This window comes from Sinohyriopsis cumingii, chromosome 18, assembly GCF_028554795.1.
Source record: "Sinohyriopsis cumingii isolate HCF-2022 chromosome 18, ASM2855479v2, whole genome shotgun sequence".
Lineage (NCBI taxonomy): Eukaryota > Metazoa > Mollusca > Bivalvia > Unionida > Unionidae > Sinohyriopsis > Sinohyriopsis cumingii.
Genome location: NC_142978.1, coordinates 100,007,714 through 100,029,458, shown reverse-complemented (window position 1 = coordinate 100,029,458; position 21,745 = coordinate 100,007,714). Strand labels below are relative to the sequence as shown.

The following is a 21,745-nucleotide window of genomic DNA, read 5'->3' as shown; positions in this document are numbered from 1 at the left end:
TTTAACGAAATCATAGGACATTGGTTTGTAAAATTTCATGGTAACTCTCAAAGTAGATTAGGAGAAGTAGTGATAACAACTTGAGCTAAGGGATGGAAGACAAAAGGACAATGGACAACAGACCACCCACAGGGTCTTCTGGTCAATGACCGGGTGTGCTAAAAACTGATGGCTGTGTGCTACAGCCATGGAAAATAGTGTTTTATTCATGGACAAAATTCGTTTTAAACCTGTGACTTTAAAAGTTCTAAGACACCAGACCTGCATACAGTACAATTTGCACATTGTCTCTTTGCAAAATGCTAACAACCATTTTGAAAGGTAATATGGTTTGTCATATGACAGCTAATACATACCACATTTAACAATGTTCCAGGAACATCTTTGGGCCTTATCTTGGTGTGAACTGTCACTGTGTCCTGAAATACACCAAAGACATTATACTCAAAATACAGGAAAGATTAAGAAGAATGTGTATGTACTTTCACTTAGATTGTTGGATACAAAAGTTCTGAGAAAATGTTGTTGATGAAAAACATTTATGTATGTCCCACTGCAGACCAAACTATTTAGGTACACAAAAGTTCAAAAACTTGTGAAAATTTGATAAACTGGCATAATGGAACATTTCCATGCTGGTGTTCAAACATGCTCAAATGAATTTAAGTTATTTCATATGGATATTCAGTTTGTAGTTAGAAACTTACTGGTTGTGAGAGTTCCCATCTTGTCCGGATATGTATGATATCATGAACAATATTATCACAGTCATTATGGATGAAGGACAGAGGGCCTGCCTCATTGGATATTGTTAATGTAAACTGGTTGTCATCTACCAGACACACCTGGAAGATATAACAAAGATTAATGATTCAAAGTCACATCTTACAATGAAAGAAAATACATGTATGATAAAAAAAACATATCCATTATTGGTTTTTAAAAAATCAGATATTCCCTTTTATAAAACTGTGTATGAAGTGCTTTTTGTCATGAGAATTCAATAAACCCAATGAGAAAATCTGTATTTGGAAAACACATATGCCCCTGCTGTAGATAATAATAATAATAATAATAATAATAATAATAATTATAATGAGGACTCTGTATTACGTCTAATCTTAAGAAGCTCTAAGCGCTTTACAACATTAAACAACACCTATAACATAAAAAACCCATATATAATGATATTATCACAACAACAAAAAAAACCCATGAAATTAAAAAACAAAAAAACATGCTGAAAATATTTAAGGTAGGGAACATCATTAGGTCTTTAAGTTTGTTCTTGCAGTCAAAATAAATGAGTTTTAAGAGCACTCTTGAATGGGATCACAGTCTTTGTGTCAAGTTCACATGACATTGGGTCACTCTTCATCACAATTGTACGTACTAAATGCATAGAGACAGGTTTAAATGCTGCTAATGGTTGCCACTGAAATTCTGTATCCCAACTGTATGGTGACGACGATTCAATTGAAATTGTATTGTCAAGCTTATCTCTAATGGTTTGTACCTTGTCATGGAAGACATTTGCAAACAGGTCCGGAAGGTCCACTAAAGGGAAGGTAGTTGGAAGTGGTGTACATTTGTTCCCTGTTAGTAATCTTGAAGAGCTCTTTGCAGCTGGAACTTTCCATGATCTTAGTACTGTAGTGGGCTGATTTCGCTGCATGGACTATGTTTGTGACGTTCTTTGTAGCAGCTTCATAAATTTGCTTATGAATAGTGAGTCTGGTGGAAAGCCAAAGTCTCTCAGCTTTATGACAGTCTCTTTTAGCAGTGCAAAGCTGGTCCCTAACACTGCTATACCATGGAGAATACTTTTGAATAGATACTCTGCACTTGGTGGCTGGGGTATGTTTGTCGAGCAATGAATGCAGGCAGTTATAGAGTTGTTCTGCTGTAGGAGATAGGCAAGTTGTTAGGTTTGCTTGGATGTCATGCACTAGTTTGGTTCTATTTATCATACAGAGGTTTCTATTAGTAGCAAAGAAAGGTGGAGGGTTAGGGACTGATATGTCAAGATGGCATATAATGCAGAGGTGATCTGATGCAAGTTCGTGGGATACCAGGGAGGAATGTAGAATATTATCATCAGGTCTATGAAGAATCCAGTCTAAACTGTGACCATGTTTCTGGGTGGGTTGGTTAACTGTTTGAGGTTGAAAACATTAATGGAATCTAGGAGTTTTGATGTGTTTGGGTTTCCGGGACAGCCAAAGTAAAGGCTGATATCTCCAAGAATAATCAGGTTGCCACCTATCGAATTTCCATACTCCAGGAGATTCGGAAACTGCTCCAAAGGAGAAATTCAGCCAACTTGTTTTTTTTACTTGGAGGAGGTCAGTATAGGCAGAAAAAATAGACTGACCTTTGTTCCAGTGAAAGTGTGGTTTGGACTAGTTCAAACCATGTGTGGTAGAATTGAAAGTTTTGGTTTGGTTAAGACGTTTGATCATGGAGTTCTTTGTGATGACAGCAATTCCACCTCTGTGAGAGTGGCAGGGGAATGACTTGATGGAGTAACCAGTGGGTGTTAGATCCGCGCACTTGGGATCATTGCCTGATGTTTTTAGCCATGTTTCTCTCAGGAAAAAGACGTCAATATTCTGTTTGTTGATAAAATTAACTATTTCTGTGCGCTTTTCTGGTAGTCCTACTGACTGGGCATTGAATAATGCAATACGCAGAGGTATTTCTTGGATAGTTGACACAAAGGTTGACGATTTAATAGGGATTTGAATTAGATTATCTAGATCAACGGTCAAATTTTTTAATTGTTGAGCCGGAAAGGGCATTAAGATAGATAACTGGAATTCTTCGTCCTGTTCTACGCTGGCCAGCTTTGAAACGTTTCTTTTTTTTCTCGTTTACATTAAAGTAATGAGGAATGTAGTCCCATATCACTTTCAGTTTTGCAGAAATAATGATGAGATTTTCAAGATGGCTGCCATGGTGACCATAATGGGTATTAGATAGACTCCATTTCCATTTAGGACCAACCAGACATCATAAGAAGTTTTTTGGTGAAGCACAATATTGATATTACTGGTTATTTTGGAGAAGCAGTGATAACAAGATTTTCATGACTGCCACCGCATGCAAACTACACTTTTCATTTAGGATGAACTTGACATCATAAGTCTTCAAGTGAAACAAAAAAACCTATTGCAATATTGCATTCCATTCAAAAGTAGTGATAACAAGATTTTCAAGATGTTGCTGTGGTGACCATAGTGGATGTAACATCAGCACCCTTTTCATATAGGGCTGTTCCATTTAAACATACATGGTACCTAGGGAAGGCAGTTTAAAAAAAAATATATGCCAGGGTACTTTGATTTCACATAGTTCATATTAAAATGAAAAGAAATTTCTAAATTGCATCTATGGGCGAGTACCCCACTTTAAAAGTGCTTCCTGGGTCCCTTTTAATGGAACAGTCTTTAGGACCAACCAGACATCACAAGACATCTTTAAATGAAAGCCCATACTGATATGACCATGCATTCAGAAGTGGCAGCAGTAACAAGATTTTCAAGATGGCCACTGTGATGACCACAATGAATGTCCAAGCAGCAGCATTTTCAATGAGCAACATTGGATGAATGTAGGTGTAAAGTTTCATTGCAATCCTCCACGTAGTTTAGGAGTAGCAGCAATAACTTGTCTACAGCAAGTGGAGGTAAAAATTTAAAGTACTGATATGCATGTGCCTTCCTTCAACATAAAGCCAAAGTAAGTCATATTATATTAGTTGCATCTAAAACCCTGCCTTCTTCTACATGAAGCCAAAATACTTCATATTATATCAGCGGCATCTAAAACCCTGCCTTCCTTCTACATGAAGCCAAAATACTTCATATTATATCAGCAGCATCTAAAACCCTGCCTTCCTTCTACATGAAGCCAAAATACTTCATATTATATCAGCGGCATCTAAAACCCTGCCTTCCTTCAACATAAAGCCAAAGTACTTCATATTATATTAGTTGCATCTAAAACCCTGCCTTCTTCTACATGAAGCCAAAGTACTTCATATTATATTAGCGGCATCTAAAACCCTGCCTTCTTCTACATGAAGCCAAAATACTTCATATTATATCAGCGGCATCTAAAACCCTGCCTTCCTTCAACATAAAGCCAAAGTAATTCATATTATATTAGCGGCATCTAAAACCCTGCCTTCCTTCAACATAAAGCCAAAGTACTTCATATTATATTAGTTGCATCTAAAACCCTGCCTTCTTCTACATGAAGCCAAAATACTTCACATTATATCAGCGGCATCTAAAACCCTGCCTTCGTTCTACATAAAGCCAAAGTAATTCATATTATATTCGCGGCATCTAAAACCCTGCCTTCCTTCAACATAAAGCCAAAGTACTTCATATATCAGCGGCATCTAAAACCCTGCCTTCCTTCTACATGAAGCCAAAATACTTCATATTATATTAGCAGCATCAAAAACCATGCCTTCCTTCAACATAAAGCCAAAATACTTCATATTATATCAGCGGCATCTAAAACCCTGCCTTATTCTACATAAAGCCGAAATACTTCATATTATATTAGCGGCATCAAAAACCCTGCCTTCCTTCAACATGAAGCCAAAATACTTCATATTATATCAGCAGCATCAAAATCCTGCCTTCCTTCTACATGAAGCCAAAATACTTCATATATCAGCGGCATCAAAAACCCTGCCTTCCTTCAACATAAAGCCAAAGTACTTCATATATCAGCGGCATCTAAAACCCTGCCTTCCTTCTACATGAAGCCAAAATACTTCATATATCAGCGGCATCTAAAACCCTGCCTTATTCTACATGAAGCCAAAATACTTCATATTATATTAGCAGCATCAAAAACCATGCCTTCCTTCAACATAAAGCCAAAATACTTCATATTATATCAGCGGCATCTAAAACCCTGCCTTATTCTACATAAAGCCGAAATACTTCATATTATATTAGCGGCATCAAAAACCCTGCCTTCCTTCAACATGAAGCCAAAATACTTCATATTATATCAGCAGCATCAAAATCCTGCCTTCCTTCTACATGAAGCCAAAATACTTCATATATCAGCGGCATCAAAAACCCTGCCTTCCTTCAACATAAAGCCAAAGTACTTCATATATCAGCGGCATCAAAAACCCTGCCTTCCTTCAACATAAAGCCAAAGTACTTCATATATCAGCGGCATCAAAAACCCTGCCTTCCTTCAACATAAAGCCAAAGTACTTCATATATCAGCGGCATCTAAAACCCTGCCTTCCTTCAACATAAAGCCAAAGTACTTCATATATCAGCGGCATCAAAAACCCTGCCTTCCTTCAACATAAAGCCAAAGTACTTCATATATCAGCGGCATCTAAAACCCTGCCTTCCTTCAACATAAAGCCAAAGTACTTCATATGTCAGCGGCATCTAAAACCCTGCCTTCCTTCAACATAAAGCCAAAGTACTTCATATATCAGCGGCATCTAAAACCCTGCCTTCCTTCTACATGAAGCCAAAATACTTCATATATCAGCGGCATCTAAAACCCTGCCTTATTCTACATGAAGCCAAAATACTTCATATTATATTAGCAGCATCAAAAACCATGCCTTCCTTCAACATAAAGCCAAAATACTTCATATTATATCAGCGGCATCTAAAACCCTGCCTTATTCTACATAAAGCCGAAATACTTCATATTATATTAGCGGCATCAAAAACCCTGCCTTCCTTCAACATGAAGCCAAAATACTTCATATTATATCAGCAGCATCAAAATCCTGCCTTCCTTCTACATGAAGCCAAAATACTTCATATATCAGCGGCATCAAAAACCCTGCCTTCCTTCAACATAAAGCCAAAGTACTTCATATATCAGCGGCATCAAAAACCCTGCCTTCCTTCAACATAAAGCCAAAATACTTCATATATCAGCGGCATCAAAAACCCTGCCTTCCTTCAACATAAAGCCAAAGTACTTCATATATCAGCGGCATCAAAAACCCTGCCTTCCTTCAACATAAAGCCAAAGTACTTCATATATCAGCGGCATCTAAAACCCTGCCTTCCTTCAACATAAAGCCAAAGTACTTCATATATCAGCGGCATCAAAAACCCTGCCTTCCTTCAACATAAAGCCAAAGTACTTCATATATCAGCGGCATCTAAAACCCTGCCTTCCTTCAACATAAAGCCAAAGTACTTCATATGTCAGCGGCATCTAAAACCCTGCCTTCCTTCAACATAAAGCCAAAGTACTTCATATATCAGCGGCATCTAAAACCCTGCCTTCCTTCTACATGAAGCCAAAATACTTCATATATCAGCGGCATCAAAAACCCTGCCTTCCTTCAACATAAAGCCAAAGTACTTCATATATCAGCGGCATCTAAAACCCTGCCTTCCTTCAACATAAAGCCAAAGTACTTCATATATCAGCGGCATCAAAAACCCTGCCTTCCTTCAACATAAAGCCAAAGTACTTCATATATCAGCGGCATCTAAAACCCTGCCTTCGTTCAACATAAAGCCAAAATACTTCGTATTATATCAGCAGCATCAAAAACCCTGCCTTATTCTACATGAAGCCAAAATACTTCATATTATATCAGCGGCATCTAAAACCTTGCCTTCATTCTACATAAAGCCAAAGTAATTCATATTATATTAGCGGCATCTAAAACCCTGGGTTCCTTCAACATAAAGCCAAAGTAATTCATATTATATTAGCGGCATCTAAAACCCTGCCTTCCTTCTACATAAAGCCAAAGTACTTCATATTATATCAGCAGCATCAAAAACCCTGCCTTATTCTACATGAAGCCAAAATACTTCATATTATATTAGCAGCATCAAAAACCCTGCCTTCCTTCAACATAAAGCCAAAATACTTCATATTATATTAGCAGCATCAAAAACCCTGCATTTATTCAACACGAAGCTTGTTAAGCTTATTTTCCACAAAAATAAAACATACCTTATATAATCACATAGAAGACAAGTCCAGCTACAAACAACCTAGACCATGATATGCCACTGTGTAATGTGCCAGCAGATCAAGGTTTATCTTGCTTGTTCTACAGATTACTCCAAACAAACTGCATACACCCAGATTTGCTGATGTAATATGTGATCTGGATCTGTGCTGTTTGCAGCTTGACTCTCAATATAACAAGTACATATAGTAAGTCACTCTAACATGCAAATTCTGACACATGGTTATTCAACAGGTTTCAAACATTAGAACTCCGATGAATAGTTTGTACAATATCCCCTACATACAAATTTCAATGAGAAACACCACCAGCTGTATTACCTCCTCAATCTCTGAGGCGTAGTATACATCATTAAGTAGCACCTGGTGACCTAGCACTTTGCTTTTCTCTGCTGATGTGATCTGGATTGCATTTGGACCCACCTGAAAAATATCATAATTAAAATATACATAGTAGACAGAACTTGCATGTTGTAATGAATTAATTCAACAGTTTTTTTAAAAAGAAAATGGTTGCACAATTTTTTAGTTTTAGAACAAGGATCAAATCTGATCATATATTAGCAGCATTTTGTGCAAATTTGGAAGGCACTGTGCCAGAATGAAATATTTGTAAAATCAGATGAAAACTGGTATGGCAAATACTTTTTTTAACAAGAAACCATTACTAGACATGTAGTGTGATTTCTTCCAAGGGGTCAAGATCCATACTTGATGCAGGTAAGCTTCATTGGTAAAAACTACAAAAAATGCTTTAATGCAAAGATGCTGAAAATTTTGGTATAGTTAATCAAGCAACTTTTGAGAAGTCTTTTAAAAATTTACTAATTTAAGGAAATTGAAGCAATAATAGCAGATATATTTGTATAAATCTGAAATGGCTTCCCACCATCTCTCCATTAATTTAATCAAAATCAATCGTGAAGCTTTGAGAAGCTCTTTAAGGGTAACAACAATGTTCTTTTCAATAATGAAGGCCATAATTGTGAACAGATTGCGTTCACTAATAGTGACTTGACAGGCCATGATGCAATTTTGCTAAGAAACCTGACTAAAATAGTCTTCACACTTTAACTATGTGGCTGAATGTGTTGACAAAAGTAAAGGTAGCCTACATTATTGTACGCCCCTTCCACAACAATGGCAGAGCATAAAAATGCAGAAGGAACTACCCTCTTGTCAGTGTGAACTTTTACCACAACAATCAAATTTACACAATATTTTACTATTCTTCCACACATCTTACAGTCAAACAGAGTTGGCAGCTCTCAGAGTATAATCATTTCTTCGCAGAATGATAGCCTGAGTTATGTCCCTTTAAATAGCTATACCTGCTTAATGGCCAGGTGAGCTGAAAAAGGAAATATTCCTTGTCATTACCTTGATAGTGACTTTTGTGTCTTTATGTGAGAGTTTAAGGGCATTGTTGGAGATTTTAAGATCCTCTTCCAGGGCCACAGTTGAACCAGGCAGCTTCTGATGGTCCACATCAATGTACTCAGTCAACCGTGCTGGATGATCGATGAAAATCAACTTTCTGTTGCCCTGTAATGAATGGAAAGATAAATAATTATTTCATTAAGAATGTATTCAGGGAACATAAATGTCTCATCATAGTGACTTTAATGCAAATTGTAATGATGTGGCTCTATGTGTGGACAAGCAAAGATAACACTATCATTATATGCCCTTTCCATATTATTGGCATGGTATAAATAATGCCGAAAAAACTACCCTCTTGATATTTGCTTGCCCTCTATATACTAAACTAAGAATATGGGTCAAACTTGCCTATTATTTCATCACAGAGAAGAAAGTAGTGTGATGCTCAAATTAGAATTGAGTTGTTCAACTGAAAACATTCAGTAAACAAAAGCACTATGAATAGCTCATTTTAAATAGTCTATGTAGATAATTGAAATCTATGTGCAGTAACCCTTTTTCTTCTTTCAATTAGTGACCTTAACCTTTGAAATTTTCACTCCAAATTGAACAATCTTCCTTATTACCCTATGCACAATCCATCCACAATGTTTACTCAGCAATTGTTTGAAGATAGTGGCATATTGGCATCATTGGTACAAATTTAAAAATGCCTGCAAGCAAGGATGACTACTTTCAAATTTTGTCAAATTCTAATCAGTGACTTTCATTCAAGAAGTCATTTAAATGTTGCTGTTGTTTGTGTTGCTTTAAAAGTTTAGAAATGGTAGCCACATGTGATGGTAACAGCCATTATGCTTTCAATTAAATTTGGTCAATGCTTTTTACAGAAGTCATTTAAAGCTTTTATTTGCTTAATAAGTAATGGCAGCTGTATCTGCAGCAGATTGGCATCATTTCTGCAAACTCAAAAGGTTTTTATGACAGGATGCTATCAAATTTGGTCAATTTATGTCAAAAGATTTTAAGAAAAAGTAATTAAAAAGTTTCTTCAATGTTTTAAAATGTGGCCATATCTGACATCCAACTGGTATCATTTGCACAGTTTTAATGTCCTTTATGCCTTGACACTCTGTGCCAAGTTTGGCTGAAACTGATCCAGTGGTTTCTGAGAAGCAGCTGAAGAGGCAATTATGGGTGGACATATAGTGCATGTCACTCTAGTTACAGAACCATACATATGAGCTAAATAATAAAGTATGTAATTCAAAATAATTCAGATAATCACAGACTTTCCATTCACAAAGCATGTGTTTAACTCTGATCGTGGTTTGCATACAAGTGTACATCAGTTTATACTTGCTCCACTGAGCAGTGTAGGAAACATACAAAATACATGATAACACATGTCTACTATTTCCCTTGAGCAGTGTAGGATACATGCAAAATACATGATAACATTAACTGAAGGTGGACAGAATGACCAGGGTAGCTGTTACTGTTCCACTATAGTTGTATATTATTCATTTGCTGATTTAACACAAAGGGTTATGTACTTTGCAAGATGTAACCTCATATCAGTTAAATGGGTCGATAAGAGTCATCTGAACATCAAAAAAGGTACTTTTATCAGTGAAGTGCAGAAGGTAGGTCATGGTGGTCTAGTTTTGATATTGTCACTATGCTAGTCCTTCAATATTTCAAAATATACAGGTCTTGTCATACAAAAATAATTCATTAAAAAAATTCTACCTTTTTTTTGAAGGAGCCAGCATCCATAACACCATGGGCATAGCCTGCATTTGAAGCCCACAATAAAATTTAAAAAATATTCAAAAGCTTAACACATGAAGCCCACAAAACTTAACACATAAAGCCCACAAAACTTAACACATGAAGCCCACAAAACTTAACACATAAAGCCCACAAAACTTAACACATGAAGCCAACAATAAAGCTTAAAAAAGAAGCCTACATAAAAATGATAAACTATTCAAAAGCTTACATCAGTCCACAATAAAATCAACATTTATTTATAATCTCAACACAAACACCCCACAATAAAATGAAAAACTTAACACAAACACCACACAAGAAAATGAAAAACTATTCAAAAGCTAAACACAAGAAGACCAACGAATGCCTGTCAAGCCCACACTCAAAAACATTCCTTAAAATCTTTTAAAACCTTAACAAACTGATACTGCCATTACCACAGCTGGAAAAGTGACTGCAAAATTTAGCTTTCCACTAACACAGGCTCCACAAAAACTGCTGACAATAAACACAAGTAGAATGTCATTAGAATTTATACCAATATATCTTGTTTTTCCTCTACCTAGGTGTCAAAAAACTGATGACACACCTTATGTTTAAACACAATCTGAGTTCCATCAATATTTGCTTTCAATGGTTCAACTGCATTTCAATAGCTTACAAAAAATATTTTTGGAATCTGAGCATGAACAGTCACTGTGTCATACTTGTTATTTAAACTTTATGGTACATTAAGAAAATTCATTGTTCATATAAATTACCTTGATTGGAGTGAGTATTCTGTCATGGAATTTGGTATACTCTCTGACCCAGGAATTACAGTTGTAGATGTATGAAGCAACAATATTCTGGTACACAACCTCTGGCATCACCACAAACCACTTGGACAAGAAGTCAGTCTGAAATTATTAGCGCCAATGTTGTAAAAGTTCAGAGTATTGGTGGGGAAATAACCTCACAATTTTAGTGTTATTTCCACTATAATTACAACTAAACAAATCAAAGGGGCCCTTTTTTAAATGCTATGAATTATATTTTAGTACTTATTTTATTTACAAAGTTTGGATTACTAATTAATAAAGTAGAAATACTAATTTATAATTAGAAAATATTAATTCTATATATATAAGTGTCTACTATAAGTGTATTTCCATTTCAAAAATGAAGTTACTACAAAAAAATACACCTTGCTGTATGGATGGTCTCTTTATATAGCTTTTCCAACTACTTTTATTCTAAACTTCCCTGTAAAAATATAATTCTTTACAGCCTTCAAATGATGCCTTCATTACTGTTATCAAACATTTATGAACTCTCATCTGACATTTGGCATATTTCATGAGAGAGAGAGAGAGAGAGAGAGAGAGAGGGAGAGAGATTTACCCTGAATCTGTTTTCTGCACATGTATGTGTGAAGTCTATCACCAACTCAAAAGGTTTGTTGTAATATGGCTTAAGGGTAAGAAGAACATGGTATATAAGCAAATCTCCATTGATCTCACCAACTCTGAAACAAGGAATGGAAATATTATATGACTTTTTGATTCAATTCAATCTTAACACCTCAATTTCTGTAAAACAGTATCAACTGCAGACCTGCCACCTTGAGTGGAATTAAAATCAGTATGCCAAAACGAACAACACCAGGATTTAGTGAAAAAATTCAGGATCAGTATTTACATGCAAGTCAGATACTCTAACCACTTAGACCATTCCATGTACACAGGTAATTATTTCAATGTAGTGCAACAGGAAAAAGTTTACATGAACAAAGTGCTTTAACATGATGATGAAGAGTTATGTTTTTCATCAACAGGTAGTATGTAGAATTTTCACACCTGAAATCCAGACAATAGCTATAAATATACACATAGAAAATAAATGCCCCACCACTTACTTCACCTGTATTAATTACCTGACCTAAAGGCAAAACTTAAGTCTTCCTACATACAAGCATATCTTGATGTCCTTACTGCATTGCAATGCAAGCATGTTTCAATATGCCTCCATGAAATTTTCATGTTAAAGTTTTCAGATGCACTGCAATATCTCAAAGTGTTTTGGACTGCACATGACAATACTGACATTTTAATGGTCAATTCATTGCACCACCCAATGGGTTGCACATGGTAATACTGACATTTTCATAGTCTATTCATAGCACCACCCAATGGGTTGCACATGGTAATACTGACATTTTAATGGTCAATTCATAGCACCACCCAATACGTTGCACATGGTAATACTGACATTTGAATGGTCAATTCATAGCACCACCCAACGGGTTGCACATGGTAATATTGATATTTTAAAGGACAATTCATAGCACCACCCAACGGGTTGCACATGGTAATACTGACATTTGAATGGTCAATTCATAGCACCACCCAATGCGTTGCACAGTAATACTGAAATTTTAATGGTCAATTCATAGCACCACCCAATGGGTTGCACATGGTAATACTGACATCTGAATGGTCAATTCATAGCACCATCCAATGGTTTGCACACAGTGATACTGACATTTTAATGGTCAATTCATAGCACCACCCTTTGGGTTGCACAATAATACTGACATTTTAATGGTCAATTCATAGCACCAACCAATGAGTTGCACCAGGTAATACTGACATTTTAATGGTCAATTCATAGCACCACCCAATGGGTTGCACATGGTAATACTGACATATTAATGGACAATTCATAGCACCACCCAACAGGTTGCACATGGTAATACTGACATTTTAATGGTCAATTCATAGCACCACCCAATGAGTTGCACAGTAATACTGACATTTTAATGGTCAATTCATAGCACCACCCAATGGGTTGCACATGGTAATACTGACATTTGAATGGTCAATTCATAGCACCACCCAATGGGTTGCACATGGTAATATTGATATTTTAATGGACAATTCATAGCACCACCCAACGGGTTGCACATGGTAATACTGACATTTGAATGGTCAATTCATAGCACCACCCAATGCGTTGCACAGTAATACTGAAATTTTAATGGTCAATTCATAGCACCACCCAATGGGTTGCACATGGTAATACTGACATTTGAATGGTCAATTCATAGCACCATCCAATGGTTTGCACACAGTGATACTGACATTTTAATGGTCAATTCATAGCACCACCCTTTGGGTTGCACAATAATACTGACATTTTAATGGTCAATTCATAGCACCAACCAATGAGTTGCACCAGGTAATACTGACATTTTAATGGTCAATTCATAGCACCACCCAATGGGTTGCACATGGTAATACTGACATATTAATGGACAATTCATAGCACCACCCAACAGGTTGCACATGGTAATACTGACATTTTAATGGTCAATTCATAGCACCACCCAATGAGTTGCACAGTAATACTGACATTTTAATGGTCAATTCATAGCACCACCCAATGGGTTGCACATGGTAATACTGACATTTTAATGGTCAATTCATAGCACCACCCAACAGGCTGCACCTGGTAATACTGACATTTTAATGGTCAATTCATAGCACCATCCAATGGGTTGCACACAGTGATACTGACATTTTAATGGTCAATTCATAGCACCACCCAATGGGTTGCACATGGTAATACTGACATATTAATGGACAATTCATAGCACCACCCAACAGGTTGCACATGGTAATACTAACATTTTCATGATAAATTCATAGCACCACCCAATGGGTTGCACATGGTAATACTAACATTTTAATGGACAATTCATAGCACCACCCAATGGGTTGTACCTGGTAATACTGACATTTTAATGGTCAATTCATAGCACCACCCAATGGGTTGCATATGATAATACTGATATTTTAATGGACAATTCATAGCACCACCCAATGGGTTGCACACAGTAATACTGACATTTTAATGATCAATTCATAGCACCACCCAATAGGTTGCACATGGTAATACTGACATTTTAATGGTCAAATCATAGCACCACCCAATGGGTTGCATATGGTAATACTTACATTTTAATGGACAATTCATAGCACCACCCAACAGGATGCACATGGTAATACTGACATTTTAATGGTCAATTCATAGCACCACCCAATGGGTTGCACACAGTAATTCTGACATTTTAATGGTCAATTCATAGCACCACCTAATGGGTTGCACACAGTAATACTGACATTTTAATGGTCAAGTCATATACCACTTGATGGGTTACACAAAATAATAATGACATTTTTATAGTCAATTCATAAAACTACCTGATGGATTGCATATGGTAATACTGACATTTTCATGCTGAATTAATGTCACCACCTGATGGGTTGCAGAAGGTAACAGAGATTTTCATGGTCAATTCATAGCACTACCTCATTGGATGCACACAATAATACTGCCATTTTCATAGTCAATTCATAGTACCACTTGATGGGTTACACACAATGACTTTTATAGTCAATTCATAAAACCACCTGATGGACTGCATATGGTAATACTGACATTTTCATGGTCAATTCATAGTACCACTTGATGGGTTACACACAATGACTTTTATAGTCAATTCATAAAACCACCTGATGGATTGCATATGGTAATACTGACATTTTCATGGTCAATTCATAGTACCACTTGATGGGTTACACACAATGTCTTTTATAGTCAATTCATAAAACCACCTGATGGACTGCATATGGTAATACTGACATTTTCATGGTCAATTCATAGTACCACTTGATGGGTTACAAACAATGACTTTTGAAGTCAATTCATAAAACTACCTGATGGATTGCATATGGTAATACTGACATTTTCATGTTGAATTCATGTCACCACCTGATGGGTTCAGCAAAGTAATACTGACATTTTAGGTGGTCAATTCGTAGTACCACCTGATGGGTTGCACATGATAATACTGACATTTTCATGGTCAATGCAGATTACTGCATACACCCATATCTATCAGCATATAACATGACAACAGATCTGGTCTGTGCAGTTTGCAGATGGCCTTGACTTATTCATCTCAAAAAAAAAAGGTTGTTCTATCCCAGCTTGTATGTCATCTAAATTCAAACAGTCTTTTTAGCAATGTACAATCTGCATATCGCCCTTGCCACAGTACTGAAACTACTCTTCTAAAAGTAGTTAATGACATTCTCTCTGCGTTGGATAGCAGAAAGATTACAGTCCTTACCCTCCTTGATTTGTCTGCAGCATTTGACACAATAGACCATGATATATTACTTCACCATCTCCAGAATGTATTTGGCATTCATGATACAGCCTTACTGTCATTCAAGTCCTACTTGGTCAACAGGACACAAATTGTATCTGCAAATGGAATACACTCCAGCCCAGTTGATCTATGTTGTGGTGTTCCACAGGGGTCTGTTCTTGGACCTGTTCTCTTCATTCTGTACACTCAGTCGCTCTCAAGTGTCATAGATCATCATCCAGTGTCTCACCAATTGTATGCTGATGATACCCAAATATACAAATCTAGCCACCCAACTGAAGCTGATGCTACCATCCAAGGTGTAGAGAGGTGCATTTCTGATGTGAAATCATGGATGTCATGTAACAAGCTGCAGATGAATGATGATAAAACTGAGGCCATTCTGATCATAACACAAAGACTTTCTCATTCACATCCTTTACCTCAAACAATAAATATCAGTAACACCAACATTAAATTCACACAATCAGTGCGAAACCTAGGTGTTACTCTGGACAGTACTCTCACATTGCACCAACATGGCATGAACATATGCAAGGCTGCATATCTTGAGCTGAGACGCATCAGCTCAATTCGCAAATATCTTTCAGCTGATGCCACTAAAACACTTGTGTGTTCATTAGTACTTTCAAGACTGGACTATTGTAACTCAATTCTGTCTGGTTCATCTCAATATCTTTTCCAGAAACTTCAAAAAGTTCAAAACACAGCTGCTCGGATCATACTTAGAGTACCACGATCAGAGCACATCTCTCCGCTGCTCTGTACCCTACACTGGCTATCCATTTGATCCAGAATCAAACACAAAATTTGTTCTCTGTGCTACGCTTCACTGTCAGACTCTAGTCCAACATACCTATCTGACCTCACCCATGTGTACAGACCAGCAAGATACTTACACTCCTCTTCTGACAATCGTATACTCATTATTCCCACTATGAAAACAAAGTCATATGGACAGCGTTCTTTTGCATACCAGGGCCCAGCAATGTGGAATGAATAGCCCACTGAACTTTGACACAAAGACACAGTGATCACATTCAAGAGGGCTCTCAAAACTCACTTATTTCGACTGCAAGAACAAACTTAAAGACCTAATAATGTTTCCTACCTGAAATATTCCCAGCATGTTTTTTATTTTTTAATGTTTTTTCTAATTTCATGGTGTTTGTTTTTGTAATAATATTGTTATGTTTTTTATCTTATAGGTGTTGTCTAATGTTGTAAAGCGCTTACAGCTTCTAAAGATTAGGCGCTATACAAAGTCCTCATTATTATTATTATTATTATAAGTGAGTATTTACAATATATGCCCCATCCATAGATATGGCAGAGGAATAAATATCAGCTTATGCGTATTGGCAAGAAATGTCACAATGACATTAAAAATGCAGCTCAATTTTATGAGACTGCATGCGACCATTCCAGTGGCCTAGTAGTTAGAGCATCTGCCTCGGATGCAGGAGGTTGCGTGTTTGAACCCCAGCCAAGTCATACCAAAGACTTTAAAAAATGGTACTAACAGCTGCCCCACTTGGTGTTCAGCATTAAGAGGTTAATGTTAAGACTGGTGTCAGGATAATGTGACTGGGTGGGACATCATGCTACATGTCTGCAGCATGATGCCTTAGTGCTAGACATCAGTATAAACTGCCACACTTCAGACATCGTAGCAATATGACTGAAATTTTTTTAAAGCTATGTTAAAAATCCAAAACACACACGAGACTGCATGCAATATTATGGATTTGAAAAGATGCTTACTTGTATCTGCGGGCGATGTAGTAGAAGACAGGATTTCCCGCCTTGCTAGTGCCAGCCTGGTAAAAGATGTGGAGATTTTTCAGGGACTTGAATTCATCTTTCTCGTGCATGTTGTGTTTTGACATTATCTCCTCAAACTTTGTACTGGTCATATCCATGCTGCTCCATCTGTTATAGAAATACTGCATTTAGTGGTGATCACATTTACCACAATTGCTCACAATCATTTTTGTTGTTGTAATTCACACTCAATTTTCTGTACTCCAGTGACAAAACAACTCTGGCAAACAATAACAAGCTCAAAATTTTGCCTGCCTAGTAAATTTGATGACACCGTCTCATAAATTTATATAGTATGTGAATGAATATTTCAGAGTTTTCTGCCATTCCATGAAAATTTAAAATCTGGAATGAAAAAACTTTTGGATTTCTCCACCATGGTCAGGCCATAAAAAGAATCATTATATTTTGGTTTCAGATCAGTTGTACACTGAGCTTTGTATTCTCATAAAGAGCTTACAAATATCTGAAAAGAGAATCAGATGAAAGTTGTAGATAAAATTCTTTAATTGAAACTATTTATTAATCACCTTCACTCCACCTAAAAAATAATGTATTCACAAAATTGCAAACAATGTGGCTTTTAACAAATATTAACAATAAGAACTCTGCTAAATAGTTTACTTCTGTCATTTCTGCTTAAAATTAATATTTGGGCATTAAATATACACTGGAACATTTTTTTGGTTTGGTTGTGGTTTTAAAGCCATTTTTTCAGCACATGACAGGCAACACACGGTAACCAGCATAGGTGGAGGAAGTGCCAAGGAAGATGACATGAATAAAGTTACTGATAAGTTTTCTCACATTGGTTGAGAGCTGAGGCTCAAACTGACGCAGACAAAGGTGAAATATAGGTTATTTGTAAAGGCCAGGTGCTTTAAAACACTTGATCACCTAAAGCCCCTGAACAATTTTTAATTCACGATCCCCATGGAATCTCTAAATTTCCAAATCATGGTAAAAGGGATTCACACACTGATTGTGAAAATACTTAAAGGTCAGCATGGGATTTTTTGTAAAAATGGCTCATACAAATGATATTTAAAGGAATTTTCAATAATTTCCTTTACCCTATAACACAGCTTTTTTCCTATAGATATCAACTTCTACCTACAGTATTTCTCTCATGATAAGGTCTGAATGCGACTCTAATAAATTTATCAAAAAGTGGGCAGAGGGCTCATTGTTAGATAAAGACATCCTTGCATCATAATGTTACGTGCTCATGGTAAAATGCTGCACAGTTGTACCCAGACATGACAGGCAGAAGTCCATACCCATAGCTCAGGCAGGTGAGATAAAAGCAGAAAAAATTTCTACAAAGACTGGAATTTTTTAAAATTTTTTTATTGAACATGCCCCCATTTCACTAAACATCCCAATTTTTATCTTAAAATGATACTTTCATATTTTTTTTTCTTATTACTTGGTTTGTAACATTAAGTTTTCAGTGAATATTCAGCCCAATCAAGATTACAACAGGCACAATATTCGTAATTCTCCTGAAAAAAGTGCTGTTTATACTCCCCAAAAACAGAATTTCTGCAAGTGTCCTTCAATATCAAAAGATACAAGATGTTCTGAAAGCTTTTACACATTCCCTCTTTCACAAAATCTCAATATTTATGAAAGAATGATAATCAATATAATCTCAGGAGACACTTTACGGGACAGATTTTAAATCTTAGGAGACACTTTAAGGGCCAGATTTTAAATACCAGGAGACACTTTAAGGGCCAGATTTTAAATATCACGAGACACTTTAAGGGCCAGATTTTAAATATCAGGAGACACTTTAAGGAGACACTTTAAGGGCCAGATTTTAAATATCGGGAGACACTTTAAGGGCCAGATTTTAATTATCAGGAGACACTTTAAGGGCCAGATTTTAAATCTCAGGAGACAATTTAAGGGCCAGATTTTAAATCTCAGGAGACACTTTAAGGGCCAGATTTTAAGTCTTGGGAGACACTTTAAAGGCCAGACTTTAAATCTCAGGAGACACTTTAAGGGCCAGATTTTAAATCTCAGGAGACACTTTACGGGCCAGATTTTAAATCTTGGGAGACACTTTAAGAGCCAGACTTTAAATCTCAGGCGACACTTTAAGGGCCAGACTTTAAATCTCAGGAGACACTTTAAGGGACAGATTTTAAATCTCAGGAGACACTTTAAGGGCCAGACTTTAAATCTCAGGAGACACTTTAAGGGCCAGATTCTGCTGTGCTCTACTTACTGAGAATCTAAAGGCCTGTGTTCTGGAGGTCCAAGGTATGCAAGAAGTGTAGCCATCTTGTCAAATGGACGTCTTCCAACTGCCTTGTGATCTCTGTAAAAACCATTAAACAACTTCATTACATGTGTGATTAGTACCTGAATTACAGTGAAGCCTTAGTTATCCACATTCCATTTATCTAGATGCCTCAATATCTAAGTGACAATTTCTGGGAAGAGATTTCCTCTTTTATTCTCTGAAACAATTAAGGATGATAGCTTGTGAAATGTTGGAAGAATTCAACTTTCTTACAAACTGATATTTTTATATAGCTAAGGGTTCAAACCAGAAACAAAAATGTCAAAAATTGTGAGTATTACATAATCCATAGTAAAATATTGTGATCATTACGTTTTGCTTTCCATTAGTTCACCAACACTAATACAATGCATAAAATCTATTAAAAATAAATGACTTGCCGGTGGATACAAAATCTCAGTTATTTCAACACTAAAGCAAACGAACCGGAATTGGTTAATTGGCTGCAAGTGAATGGTTACAGGTAATATTTTGTCTACCATGAAGAAGCTAAAGAATATTTCTGAGATGAAAACTTTCACTTTCTAGGTTTGATCCCTTAATAAATGGTGACATACTCTTCTTCTACTTTTATTGCTGATATTTTTTTATCTACTTGTAAGTACATGTAATACAGTTTTAAACAAATGTTATTCATTATATCAGTGTTAGAAAACTAATGAATAGTTTAATATGGTTCTCCAGAGTCCAACAATTTAAATTGTACATTTAATTTGTCATTCGATTGTTTTAGGTCAAGGAATGCAATATGTTAAGATGTTTTCAGACACAGGAAAACAATATTTATGTCTGAAAACATGCAGATAATATGGTAATGAGCAACCATGATTCAAAAACAAAAACATCCTCTTTCCTGGGCAATTATCACGAAAAAAGTCGTCAACTAGATGAGGAGGTGGCAATAAGAACAGCTTCCAATTAAACAAAAACAATTATGGCTGCATCAACAGTTGGCCATTTTTCCATTTATCCAGTAACTTACTTCCTTTATTTATAACGGTCTCATGCCTTGTTGAAAAAATAATGTTTTCTATGAAAATTCAATCATTATCATTATGTTCATAAATCTAAAATTGTCAGAGAGATTATTAAAACTAACCGAGTTCTTGCAGGTTTTCAGTTAAGACCCTCTATCTATGTTTAGAGGTTTTCAGTTAAGACCCTCTATGTTTAGAAGTTTTCATAGTCGAAGCCATGACTAAAATCATTATGCATGCAGTCTTATCTACGTATGGGTAAGATGCAGTAATCTAGTGAGTTGTTCCAGAAAATTGCAACTCATGACAAAATATGATCTCTCCAAAAAATTACAACATCGGTGATCAGCCAATTTCATATACCTGCTGCTGGATAAATAGTCCCCAATCTTCTCCTGGTTATTCCACAGCAGGCGATGTAGTGCCAGAACATTGGCATCATTGATGAATGACAAACTGTGATTTCCCGTGTCCGGAATGTCAACATCAGAAGCGATCTCTGTGAAAAATCTGTACAGAAAAAGTAGTGCATATTTACGTGCTTATTGGTTTTAATGACACATCAGCACAATCATGGCTATGTGGTGCTGAAGGTAAGGTCCAAAAATGTAAATATCAAAACTTGCAAAAACCATTGGAAGTTTAAATCCTTCCAAATGAACAAAAACATGTACCATATTTAATCGCTTTAAGATCAAGTCCAACTGCAAACTAGTCAGTGCCAGATCTGCCAAAGCACTGGCAGATCTGGGTTGGTGCAGTTGGTTAGTAGTAATCAGTAGAACAAACAAAATAAACATTGATCTGTAGGTGCATTATGCAATAGCAGATCAGGATCTTTGTTGTTTGCAGTTGGAGATGATATACAAATGAGTATATACGGTACTTTACAAGCAGATCAAGCAGCATTAAAGTAAGGAAACAATCAAGAATGGTGACATTGTTGCACTTTTGTGTCTGGTTCAAAATCTATCAAAATATAAAAGAAATCAACTTTGGTTAAATCTTGACTGATGTATGTTTTAAACTCTGACTAAAGCCCATACACTTTTGAAAATTTTGATAAAGACTGAACAAAACATACTATCTCAGGAAAGTATTGTAGGGTCACATTTTTGGACAATACCCTTTCTTCCTTATAAATGCTGAATGTTTAAACATCTGATATTCTTCAGTAAAAAGATTTAAAAATTAATTGTTGTGGCATCCATATTGGATTAAGATCAGCACCAGGCCAAACTAGACACC

The 21,745-nt window shown here is 36.2% G+C and overlaps 1 protein-coding gene across 5 annotated transcripts in view; it reads right to left on the bottom strand.

Moving 5' to 3' along the window:
* LOC149777584 (neurofibromin-like) overlaps positions 1 to 21,745 on the bottom strand; it is a 295,420-nt gene that overhangs the window by 77,436 nt on the left and 196,239 nt on the right. For all 5 annotated transcript variants that reach the window (XR_016416190.1, XM_089942205.1, XM_089942202.1 and 2 more), the window contains exons 36-44: positions 20,861 to 21,007; positions 19,443 to 19,535; positions 17,144 to 17,311; positions 11,545 to 11,668; positions 10,923 to 11,060; positions 8,383 to 8,547; positions 7,324 to 7,425; positions 708 to 845; positions 357 to 419 (exon numbers count right to left, since the gene is read on the bottom strand). Coding sequence is in view for 4 of the 5 variants with exons in the window: in XM_089942205.1 (XP_089798331.1) it covers positions 357 to 419; positions 708 to 845; positions 7,324 to 7,425; positions 8,383 to 8,547; positions 10,923 to 11,060; positions 11,545 to 11,668; positions 17,144 to 17,311; positions 19,443 to 19,535; positions 20,861 to 21,007 (1,138 nt within the window). In the remaining variant the exon portion in view is untranslated. The remainder of the gene's footprint in view (positions 1 to 356; positions 420 to 707; positions 846 to 7,323; positions 7,426 to 8,382; positions 8,548 to 10,922; positions 11,061 to 11,544; positions 11,669 to 17,143; positions 17,312 to 19,442; positions 19,536 to 20,860; positions 21,008 to 21,745) is intronic.